This window comes from Heliangelus exortis, chromosome 9, assembly GCF_036169615.1.
Source record: "Heliangelus exortis chromosome 9, bHelExo1.hap1, whole genome shotgun sequence".
In the NCBI taxonomy this organism is placed as follows: Eukaryota; Metazoa; Chordata; class Aves; order Apodiformes; family Trochilidae; genus Heliangelus; species Heliangelus exortis.
This window is the reverse complement of record NC_092430.1, coordinates 13621772-13634191: the sequence shown is the minus strand read 5'-3', so window position 1 is coordinate 13634191 and position 12420 is coordinate 13621772. Positions and strand designations below refer to the sequence as shown.

Below are 12420 nucleotides of genomic sequence, written 5' to 3'. Positions count from 1 at the left end.
CTGTCTTCTTTAAGCTTGCAGAATTCCTGCTTTCTCTGATATTGCAAGACATTTGGTTTCCTAGACATCTGGTGTTTATTTTTGCTAATTTCCAGTGTGATCTTATTTACAATCTGTTAATATTCAGTGTTATGTTTGGCCAACACTATTCTTTAAGCAATAATTTTTTACCTATTTCTAATGTTTATCATGTTTACTCTAGAGAGTTAATGTCAAGTCCTTTCCGGGTTTTGTTTTCATAAGTTTAAAACAAGTCAATTTCATCAAATAGATGAATGACAAGAATTTGAAGCTGAGTAGTGTTGCATCTCACTGCTGCAAGGAAAGGAAAGGAAAAACTATTTTCTGCTAAGAGTGAGCTATTAAGTTGGCTTGGTCATCTCGTGAAACCTCTCTGCTTAAGATTAGAAAAACTGGGGCTTTTTGAGTAATCATTGTGATTTTTCACAGCTCTTAGTATTCACAGTTTCTTCTTTGCCATTCAGAAAAGGAGAAAGTATTAAGTGTTTTGATATCGGTTCTTGTAATAACAGAAGTCTTAATGTGCTTGCTTTCCTCTTTGGAATTATTTGTTCTGCCTTGTGCTTCTCTGCTAATTGTTAGTATTTATAGAGAAAATATGTTTGTATTGTTTCTACTTTATAATTCCTGATACTTCAAAAGCATAATTCTTATATAGAAGAACTTGATCCCGCATGGTCTCAACAATAAAGGGTTGAATTGAATAGTGTGGATGATTTTTTTAACTTTATTTTTTAAGTACAAAAATAAATCGGTTATCAGCTAAAAGAAACTCCTCATCTCTAGTGTCTACCTGCAGGTGTGTGGTTGGGTGTGGGGTTGTTGCTGTTGTTTTGAGGTTTGGAGGTGCAGGGATGGGGATGGGTGCTGTAGAACAGGCTGTGATGGGTAAAGTGCAGTGGGAAATGTAAAGCTCTTTTGGCTTCTAAGTTAGTGTGGGAACTTAACCTGTTTCCCAGAGAATCTTAGAGGTGGCAGAACAGCATTGCACAGGGAAGAGAAGAGCAAACAAATCCTTTCTCTTTCAGTGCAGGTCAGTTATGTGACTTCAGCTGCTCCATTGAACCACTTCTTCACTGGCAAAACTCTGTAATATTGCTGTTTTGTCTGCAGAAGACAAGAGTAGGCTGGTGTGTAGCTCACCTCCAAAAGAGATATCCCATCTTCATTTCCTTTCTCCTTTTGCACTATGTCTAGTGTTCGTTTGAGTCCCTGCCTGAATCAGCGTTGGTACCAGTACAAGTCTAACCCCGTAAAGGAGAAGAAAGTGGGCAATTGCTGCTGATTTGGGTATCAGCACCAAAGAAAGGGAAACTATTAACTGATGGATCATTTCAAGCAGTCTCTTTGTGATTTATCTAGTAGGCTTTATAACTTTGTGATATTTCAGAACTTTTCTATGAGGAGCCAGGAGTCTTTGTGTTAGCCTGAAATTGTATTTTCAGTAACTGTCAACAGAGTTATCATACACTGTTTATCCAGTACTGCCTTGGTGCAGTGTTCACGTGTTTACAGACAAACAGGTTACTTGCAGTGGTCTACTGGTTAATGATATGTAAAACAATTATGAAGAAAATGACTATTTTTTACTTAACCAGTAGTAGATCTTAGAATTCTGTTAGAATAAATTTCCTCTGATTTTTTGTTTTTTTAAAAATCCTGAATATACTCCAATAATATGAAAGCTTTTTCGAAGTTTGAAACCATTGTGTGTTTAGATGGTCGTTCTGTTTCTTTTATGACATGACATGCTCAGCCTCTAGTAACAATGATTTATGTACTCCAGAAGTTTAGTAGTAGTGTGTGAAAGTGATTGTAGTCATAAAATCATGGGGTGCATCTTACAGACACAATAAACCCCGCACTTCAGTTTTCAACTTTTTTTTTTGACAAGAATTAAAATGCATGGACTACCTGAAATGCCTCAGCATTGTCCAAGACTTCACAGGTGAAACTGGGGTGAAGCTTGCATTTGGGTTTGTAAATGTGCTGGTTTTTGGAGGTGCTGTTTGAGCAGTTAACTCTGCATTCCAGAGAACAGGTGAATATTATATGTCCTCCTGATTTCATTAATACCATTTAGTAGTGATTTGCAAGTGTGCATACAGCACAGTCTGACTATCCCTGGTGGCTAACTAATAGGTCTGTTTTTTTAAATTGAATGCAAATTAATTAGACTAAGACTGAATAATGTCTTGTGTTTCTGTTTGAAGACTTGTTGGGGAAGCTTAACCTGTCTAATAGCAAACACTCATTTTACTGTTTCATGATGAAGTTAGCAGTAGTGAATTGCTGTATTGATACCCTGGTATAAAAGCTGAAACTCTTTAGCAGACAAAAAAAAAATCTTTGTGTAGTTGTGCCAAATTGGAAGTTTTGAAAAAAGCTTTTGAGGCTTATAGTTTTTAAAGGCTGGACAAGGTAACAAAAGCAGTTGGTACCAAGAGTTTTTGTGATTAGTGAGTAATGTAGTGTTAAAGTGTTTGTAAGGAAAAAAGTAGCAAAGGGCAAAGATACCTGGAAAAGTCTTTGGGTGCATGTTACTGTATGCAGATAGGCAAAGAAAATGAGGAGACTTTATAGTAGTTGTAGGTGAGGAGAACCTTCTTAGATGGGATCAATCTTTAAGCTTAAAATACTAATAAAAGTATTTCTCACCTTAAATTCAACAGGGCTAGAAAAAAAAAAATTCTGTGTTATCTAGGTTTTCAGGATAATTTTGTCATCTTTCTATGGTAGACTGATCTTCCTCTATCATTGTCTTCTCCAGAAATACCGCTATCAGGATGAAGATACACCTCCCCAGGAGCACAGCTCTCCACACATTACCAATGAGGTGACAGGTCCAGAGTTGGTTCATGTATCAGAGAAGAATCTGTCACAGATTGAGAATGTCCATGGATTCGTTTCCCATTCTCATATTTCACCGGTAAAGGTAGGCATTTTAAAAGTTATAAAAGTAAGAGTGAACTGTTTTGGTTATACTCTCCAGAGATAAAATTTTCTGGGGGGAGAAAATGCATGAGGTCAACTTGATTCTGCTTTTTAATGAAACAGCTTATTTATAAAATTCACATTGTAGATGTTAAAGCATTGACTTAGCTCCAGGCATTCTAGTTAAACATGCATGATAGTAAAATGCCTGGGTAACTGATGTAGGTAACTTAAGGTCTCAAGTGCAGTTTTGAGAGACATATCAGTTTCTGTTGTCAGTTAAATTTTGGGTTTTCTACCAGAATCCTGTAGAATCAATTCTGAGTTTGTTTCTAGTAAATATTTTAATTGAAGAGCTATGTGGAAAAGGATATAAGCCAAGCTTCATATATGCCTCTGGAGGTTTTAACCTGACAGTGCCATAACTCTCAAGACAGCTCCAGTAACTTCAAGACAGATTTGAAAAGGAGAGGACAAACTGAGCATGATGTTTTTGAGGACGTTGTAGCAGGCAGCTTTGTCTACTGGGTTAGCAGGGAGATGTAGCTTAATATTGTTCTAAATAGCATAATATTTTAGTGTGCCCTGCTAAATGTTGCTTTCTGTAACACCTCTGAGTCTTTGTAACTTGCTTTGAGGAGAAAATGGAAAATAATTGATATTGGTGAATACTTTGGCTTTAGAATGATGAAGTGGGCTAACATTGTGGTAGGCCTATAGCCTGCTACTTTTAGCATGTATTGTTTGTGTGTGGTATTATCCTTTATGACCGAAACTGGCATTGTCCTGCAACAAGTGCTGCGATACTTTTAAGATAAAAGTTGCTTTGAACCTAGCTTTGTTCCCAGTTTGTTGTGTTTTTTTTTTTTTTATTGTGAAGAAAAATCTTGTTGAATGTATGACCACTTTATAATTGACTTGTTAGGATTCTGTAGAGGAACCAGCTATAGCAAGTGAGTGTGCTTAGTGTTCCGCTGCATATGTTAGTATTGAACAAAGTGATCTATTTTTACTTATAATTCCATTGTGAACTGTCTGTGTGTTTTCATACTCTTCAAGAGCGAGGCAAGCTGAATTCTTTAAACTCTAATGAAAACCTTTTCCAAGTGGGCTATATTAACTGCTGAAGAGCCTTTTAAGAAAGCTAGTATGACAAACCTTTTGTTTTGAGAATGGCCATGGCTGTAATCATCTGCTGCTTCTGAAGGTAGACACATAGTAACATGCTTCCACATGTTTAATTCTCTGAATTTTTTGCTATTCAGAAAGTAATACATTACATTTTGAGTGCAAACAGAAAAATCCACTATCTCTGAGGACTTAAGCTCAACTCTGTTTATTCAGCAAGCTTTTCCTAGTTCCTGGTACAGTTAGTCTTGTGTTTCAGAAATCATAAAGGGATCCAAGAGGCAAACTCTGAATAAGTGATTAAGTATAATGCTTTCCCCAGTCCAGAAACTCACAGAAGTAAAAAATAAAATTCTAGACTGAAAAGCTTACTTCTTGGAACTGACTAGGTGTTATTTCATTGTATTTGAGACTGTTAAAAGGAATGCAGAAGAAACCTTGGTTTCTTTCTGCCAGCCTGGATCTTAGGGAAACCAAATTTCTCTGTTGTTTTACTCCATTTCAGATTATTTTTACAAATAACCAACTTCAGAAATACTGAAGTAAGGATTTAATATTGGAAATACTAACATTTGATGAAAGATGAGTTTCTTATCTCTCTATTGTATGAGTGATCTCCACTTTAAAGAGGTCAGGCAGTCTCCACAAACAAGCAAGGCTTTTATTCAGTGTATTATATAGAAGCCTTATTATGTTTTAATTGAGTTTCATCTAACTGCTTTACCTTTATGTACAGACAGTGATGTATAACCCAGAAAAGTTGTACAGAAATGGGTGTGACTGATTGTCTCTGCTGAGATCTGATCCAAACTGAAATTTTTCTTGGGTGCAACTCTGCTGCAGTGTTCTGGAAGAAAGAAACTCCATCTCATTTTAACTGTTCTTAAAGTTAAGCAGTGTTTCAGTATAGCTACAATATACGGGGAAGTCTTTTCAAAACTTTGGTATCTTAGATCTCTGAGGAGGATTACTGCTGTCTTTCTCTCAAAATTGCTAAGTGCTTGGAAATCACCACTGTATGAAAAGCAGTGTATAGTAGAACTGAAATCTCAGCTTTGTTCAACAGAAGACTGGGGGTGGGTGGTCCAGGTCTCAGTTGGTTACCAGCATTTTGTGCAACTTTGAGTTCTGATACTAAGCTGGTGCCTGACTTGCTTCTCTCCTGAAGAAGTTAACTTCTGCATGGTTTATAATCAGAGATTGAGATCTTGATTTTTGTAGTGCATCCATAGTATCATAGGTCCTGAGAGTCTGAATGGCATCTTTTAGAATAAAATGCCTTTGAACTCAGAAAATTTCTTTTTGGTCAGGAGATGGTTTGAAGTTATTAGAATAAATGCTGCTTGCTCAAACCTGACTATGTAAGGAAAAAACCCAAGGTTGCTACTGTATTATTAACACATCCGATCCTCTCTTCATTTGGCCTGAAGATGTGCAAGAAGTTCATAGTTTTAGCATAGCTCATGCTGAAGATGAGATTAGTAACAGCAGCTCTGAGTTAAGAGTGTTCTGTGTAAAATTGATTTGGTATGTTGGCTTGGTAGGGACTAGGTCTTGGCTAATAAACAAGATCTTGATTAGCTTTGTTCGGTAGTATATTAGCATAATGAGACTATATTTAATAGAGGACATTATGTTTATTACACTAAACAAGAGAATAATAGGAGAAGCTTTAAAAAGTAATTGTTAAATACGCTTGAAATTTCAAATACAGGGTTATTAGTTTTAAGAACAAAGGTAAACACTGGTTTCATGATCATATCCTGCTTTTTAAGAAAAGCTGCAGAGGGCAGTAGAATCAGATTTTGAGGAATACCTTTTTATAGCAAGATCTCTGCAGGCCAGAGCAGTAATACAGAACATCAATTGTAGGCAGTGAAGAAGGCAAATGCCTGTTTTACCTTTTGTTCTTGAGAAAAGATGTCAGATTTTCTGGGATTTAAAACAGCTTTTACGCTTTGCTTGGGCAGGTGGATGATTTTCAAAGAGCAGTTTTCAATGACCAAAAAGATAAATCTGTATCCCAAATTTTTGGAGGATGGGAATGTGAGTGTTCTGTTCATCAATGGTTCCACATTAAGTACTGCAGTAGCTCAGGGTGGTTTATCTCTTTGACAGAGGGGTGGGCTACTCAGGATTCAGGTTGGGGTAAGATATTGCATGCTTGCAATTAGCATGAAATAACCAATACTACCTGTACTGGTTTAAAGCTTAAACATGAGACAAGGCTTACAGGTTTTGTTTGGTTAAAGTGGAGCTTTGTCAATTAAAGTATGTAGAACTGTATACTTTGTCTGAAGCAGCAAAGTAGTAAACTTGATCCAGAAGGTTTTGTGCCTTGTTTCCTATTTAACACTACATCTAATGCGTCTCTTTTTATGTTTAATGGTACAGGATCATGGACAGTATATATATTCTGCCCCAAATAATTTAAGGAATATTTTGAGGTACATAGGCAGCTCATGCCAAAATTTAATTGTATGAGTTTTCCAGTTCCTAAAAAAAAACTTGTGAGAGTTCAAGGAACTTCGCATTGTAGTTATGAAATAAAATGTGATTAAATTGAACTTTGTAATTGAAGCAATACATTGCTACCGAGACAGACCACTAGGTGGTGATGCTACAAAAGGATTTATTTCAGTCGTGGCACTGAAGTTGGCTTCTTTATTGTACCTTCAGATTGACGTTTTGGAATTTAACATTAGTTTTTATTAAATAGGTCCAACCAAATGAAATCTGTCATAGATATGATATGATACCAAACAAATTTTTGAACTGTAGACTGGAAGTTGGGGGAGTTTATCAAAGAAAAAAAAAAAAAAAACCAAAATCAAAAATAAGGCTTTTAGTTATAGATTATTATATGGTTTCAAAATAATGGGTCATGGTCTAATATTAAAAGATACATCTATCTTAAATCTGTCTTAGTTTAAAGCATCCTATATATGAAAGGGATAATATTTTATTTATAGCTGTCTATTTATGATGTAGCATGGCAATTCAGTATTTAAGTGCAGACCCTGACTGGGGTTTGTATATATTTCTGTATTGTGTTTGTGTATTATGTCTTGGTATTTGGAACTAAATATATTTGTGCTGGAAAGATACATCATGAATACTGTGGTAAACATTAATCTCTATCCTGCTGTAATAAACTCTTTATTTCAATATTCACCACAATTCCATTATATTTTCAATATTTGCCCAAGGCTTTTATTGGAGAGTGTTCCAATATTGGACCCATTTGTAAATTATATTATGGTGTGGCTGCCTGCAGTAACAACAGATTCCTAAGTCTCTTCAGTTCTTTTTTCTTTAACGGGATCTTTTTCACATATCTCTCTCTAGAGATTTTCCCCATAATACCATTCTTCAAGGGGTGTGAGAAGAATGCTTGCACTTGGTTTGTTTCAGACATGCAAAGTGTACCCTGACAACTCAACAGGAGGGCTTTAGTTGAAACGTTGTACTAGTTTTATTAGTCTAGTAAGATATCTAAAATTGCTTATTCATGCAAAAAAATTAATTACTGACTGACTAACACAGGCAAAAGAAACTAAAGGTATTCTACTGGTTGAATATTTGGCATCTTTAGACTAGCCTTGTTTAATCATCAGTGAAGTAGCAGAATTGTCCAGGAATTGTGGGAATAAATTGGGGAGGGTTGGATGAGAAGCATGGTAATCTTTAATTTACAGTTACATAATTATGGACTTCTGTACATATTTCATGCAACACAGCTGGCTACTGCAGTGTTCTCATGTGTTCACAGAAATTATCATCTTTGTTTCAGTGATGCTGGGAAAATACAATACTGGGCAGGTCAGGCAGCAGGGTGATTGGCCCTTTGCATTGCCAGCTGCCTGTCTGATCTTGTGCACAGACCTGGCATTCCCTCTGAGAGCTATTATATTCTGCCAGAGTACTTGAGCTTCAGATAATGCAGTAAAAATCCTTAACTACCCTATACCAAAGATCTTTTTAAAAAATGCTTTAGACATATGGATTAGCACTGCTTGTCTATTTAAAGTGCAGTGGTGATATTTTTGGTGGTTATATAAACTTATTCCAGTGAAGAAAACTGTGACTTCATAATATTATGACATTAAATACAAGTGGCTTTTTTCTCATCTTTGAACAATGAGGTATTTCAGGCTAAGGTTGAATGTGGTTCCCCACTGAAAAAGATGACGTTTTATCACTAAATTTCAACTTCAAGAATCTTTTTGCCAGCAACTGATGCTGAATTCAAAACTTAATTTCATAATGTCCTTAATACCTTTGAACCAGTGGCTTTTCCCCATGTCAGTGCCCCTCTTCTTTACTTGTTTTTACCTAGCAGTGACACATTTGGCAGAAATTAAACTTCTTCAGTCTGTTTTTAATAAAATAGTCCTGTATTGGAATAAAAGCAGTGAAACAGGATTTGCTTTCTTGGTTCTGTGGCTCTCTGAACTGTTGAAGCTTGGGATGATACTGTAGGAATGGAAGAATTATTCTATGCTTACACTGCTAGCTACAGAGACAGCTGGACATTTTGTTTGACCTAGTGCAGTCATTGTGTTCTTGTTGGGTGGGATGTGTGCTCTTTAGCCTTACCTGTCTTCTCACTTAGAAGTAGTGGCCCCTTTTTTGTGCCAGATAACCAATACTAAGTGTAGTGCACATACTGTTTCTAGAAGTTGTTAATAGTACATATAGATGGTACCCAAACCCTCTGCATCCCGAGGTTTGCAATTGTACAACACAGCAGTCCAGTTGGTTACATGCACTGTGGTTTTCCTCCAGAAAATAAATGTGTTGTGCCCACTCAGTGTATGCCTGCTTGTTTTTATATTTAGGCATCTTTGGAAAAGTATTTCCAGGACCTAATGGTATTTAAACTTAATGGATTTAAATTAACTCTGGTATGAAACTGTCTCTCCATAAGTGCTGCAGTGCTATATAACAGTCAAGTAGAGTGTGATATGAAATATGGCAAGGTGGTGCTTGCTCTTAAAATAGCATTCAGAGGAGAAATGGGAACTCGGTCTCATTTCTGTACTGGCAGAACATGGTGAAGCTATTTTGAAGAGCAGAATCCAGGAGCAGTATCCAGACATTACAAATGGGAAAGGAATAAAAGCTTTGTGAAGAGAATTTCTGCTGCTAAAATATCTTAGACCTTATCCATAAAGTGGTCTTGCTGATGTAGATTTTCTTAGATGCACACAATAGAATTTCTCAAAAAAAGCTTACGGAGAAATTTAACCCGTCATGGAAGAAGAAAAAAATATCTTGGGATTTTTTTTTTTTTTAAATAAAAAACCCCAAAAAACCAACAAAAGGAAAGTAAAGGGTAAAATCAGTAATTATGATGGATGGAGCTTACCAGAGGGCTCTTGGAAGAAGTTGTGCTCTCGTTGCCTCATCTCAGACAAATGAGAGCTCAGGGTTATAACAGATTAATGGAATAATCACTGCAGTACTCAAGTTACACTCAAAAAGGCAAATGGAATACAACAAATCTGTTGGGAAGCAAATGGTAGTAAAACTGCATTATTTTATCACTCTACATATCAGCAATGTTCCTTATTTTTATGACTAAGGCATTTCAGTCTAGAAATAGTTTGTGGAAGAGGATAGAGTGGTCAGAGTCAGGGGCATCTGCTGTAAGATGAAAGACGAATCAGTTTGAGTTGCCAGCTTAGGAAAGGCTGAGTCAGGACGTATCAATAAAACTACAGTTGATAAGACTGGGTCACTAAAATAATGAAAATGATGAGTGATTAATTTGGTAATATGAATTTATATTCAGAAATATAAACTAACAGGTGTTAGTTGTCTTGCAGCCCCTAAACACAGTGATGTATGCTAGCTTCTGCCTTTAGAATACTCTTCCAGGTACTGAATAGTTTTTTGGTTTCTGGTAAAGGTATTGGAGCATTCACTGCTTGTCTCTTCCAACTTCTTTCTTCAACTGGAAGCAAATAATTTTATTTAACTCCTTCCCATTATTCTGTATGGGAAATAACTGTTTATATAAATGTGCATATACACATGTGCTTCCTTTAAGGCAGAATGACCTCCTTTCCATGTGAACACAAATCCTGTGTTGATGAGCTTAATAGGTTCCCTTCTCTGTACCCCCTGGAGTATCTTTCTTCCAGTTCCCACCATTCCCTTAAGCTTTTGCCCAGAAGTCTCTTACAGCTTGTAGAGTTTCTGCTACAATAGACTTCTCTGTTAATTGGGAGACATTTTCTGCTCTCAGAAAGAACTGATGGCCTTTATTATTTGGGGAACTGCTAAAGCATGTGCAAGGTTAGCTGTCCAAGTAATTGTAACTTTCTATTTGCCCTAGTGCATTTTAAAATTTATATTATTTCCTGTCTCCTGCTCCCATCTGAGCAGGTAGGCAAGATTGCCCTGAAGCAGAAAATGCATTTTCCATTTAGAAATTAAAGATCTGATGACATGTAGTTTGCAAGATCAGTTGATATTTATGATTATGAGAAAGCTTCAGTCTGTTACCTTTTCTAAATGGGGATCTTTCTAAAGCTTTATAACATCTGCAGCAGGAAGACATGCCTTCCTCTTGGGAGGAAGTGCTTACAATATTTAATTAAAATGCCTTGCCCAAGTTCTTGATAGGCAAACTTCTGTATTTAAATATACCACTATGTGCAAAGGCATCAGTTTGTGTCTTACAATACGAAGACCAAATATGCTCCGTTCTCAGTATGTATCTGCTCAACAAATTTTTGTCAACAGAGATGAGTAAAAAAAACTGTAACAGATGGACTGTGGGTTAATCCAAACATTAGAACAACCAGTAATCAACATCAAGTCTTCTTAATAACTGGTTATACTCTTTTTGCCCGAGATTTCCCCTGAGCTCTCAGTGCAGTTGGGTTCATTTTGAGGACTGAAGAAAGCCTGAGGAAACTTGTGTTAAACACAGGATGTTTTTATCAGTCTGGCGTGCCAAAAAGATGGGCAGGAGATTCATGAACAGGGTACGGAAGACCAGGCAGTTTAATCTGCACAGATTGGTAGGTTGTCTGAGGTGTAGTATGAGTAATATTGAATGCAAGAGTATTACAATACTTATACTAAAATATATAATTATAGAACAATCATGCTGGGGTTTTTACTTATAAGTTAGCTTCAGCAGTAAGGTATCTACTTTTTATTGACTCTGTAAATCACACTTGATCAAAGGCTCTGTCCTTTCAGTGTTGTCTTTTAACTAAAAGCTAAAACAGATTTTCTAACATATCTTAGCAGTAAGGCTTAATGATTTCTTTTTCCATAGTGTCCAGTTTGAATAGGTGTACTCTCAGGCTTTGACTTAGAATATTGCATGAGCTTGTTAGTGAGACTTAAATTTGTTAGGCCAGTAAAATGTATTAAATGTAGAATTCTGAAAAGTGTAAAGAAAAAATAAACATGAATTTAAATCTACATTTCCAGTGGTGGTTTTTGTTCCCCTGCCTGGACAGTTAAAAGTTACATAATCTGTATTTGAGTATTTGAATTGAATTCTGTGCATTTCTTTTGCCTGCCTGTTCCTTCCCCTCCTTTTCTGTAAAAATTTAAGTGATACTGAAAATGAGTCCTTGACATTCTTTTAGGTGGTTCTTGAATTTCTTATATTACATGTAAAAGTTTATTGGTTTAGAGTCTGTGCATATTTTAGCCAGTATTCTTTTTAGGAAGAGGGTAGTAAAAGTAATATAAATAAAATGCTTCAGTTGTAGTTATTGTTGAAAAAGGGTAATTGAGAAATTGAAATGCAACTGCTTTTTGCATATAAAAACAGTTTTTGTTGCTGTGCATTTTTATTTCCAAGGTATGCATGCTGCTTGTAAAGGTAAGTCAGGAAAAGCTTTATGTTTAAGATGAAAAATCTGGCATTATGTCCTGTTTCAACTTGTCCCAGCAAGTTTATAGTAAGAATTAGCTCTAGTAGAAAATCAGAGGAATTTTATTCCTCTACATAATTCCTTTACATCTTAAATAATAAATACTGTTTCATATGTATCTGAATTGATTCAAAGTTAAGTTTTAAATCTGCTAACCATTGTAATTACTGTACCTTGTTAAATGGCTGCAGATTAGGTAATGCTACTCTGCATCCCCACTACAAATGCAGGTATATCAGTGAATTTGTTAAACTGTAGAAAGGTGTGTGTTCTGATATGGAAGTCTTGATTATGTGCTTTTGATTGTGGTGTTTTTATCTGCAAATTCTCAATTCTTGCCTCACAATAAACAGGAGCTTTAATTTGATCCCTGTCAGTTCAATATCCAGAATATGGCGGCTCTCAGCTCCCTTTAGAACCTCTTGAGATT

The 12420-nt window shown here is 36.0% G+C and overlaps 1 protein-coding gene across 9 annotated transcripts in view; it reads left to right on the top strand.

The window, feature by feature from the left end:
* Positions 1-12420, top strand: part of DLG1 (discs large MAGUK scaffold protein 1) — a 143389-nt gene that overhangs the window by 47664 nt on the left and 83305 nt on the right. For all 9 annotated transcript variants that reach the window (XM_071752195.1, XM_071752192.1, XM_071752191.1 and 6 more), the window contains one exon: positions 2792-2956. In XM_071752195.1, the coding sequence (XP_071608296.1) occupies positions 2792-2956 (165 nt within the window). The remainder of the gene's footprint in view (positions 1-2791; positions 2957-12420) is intronic.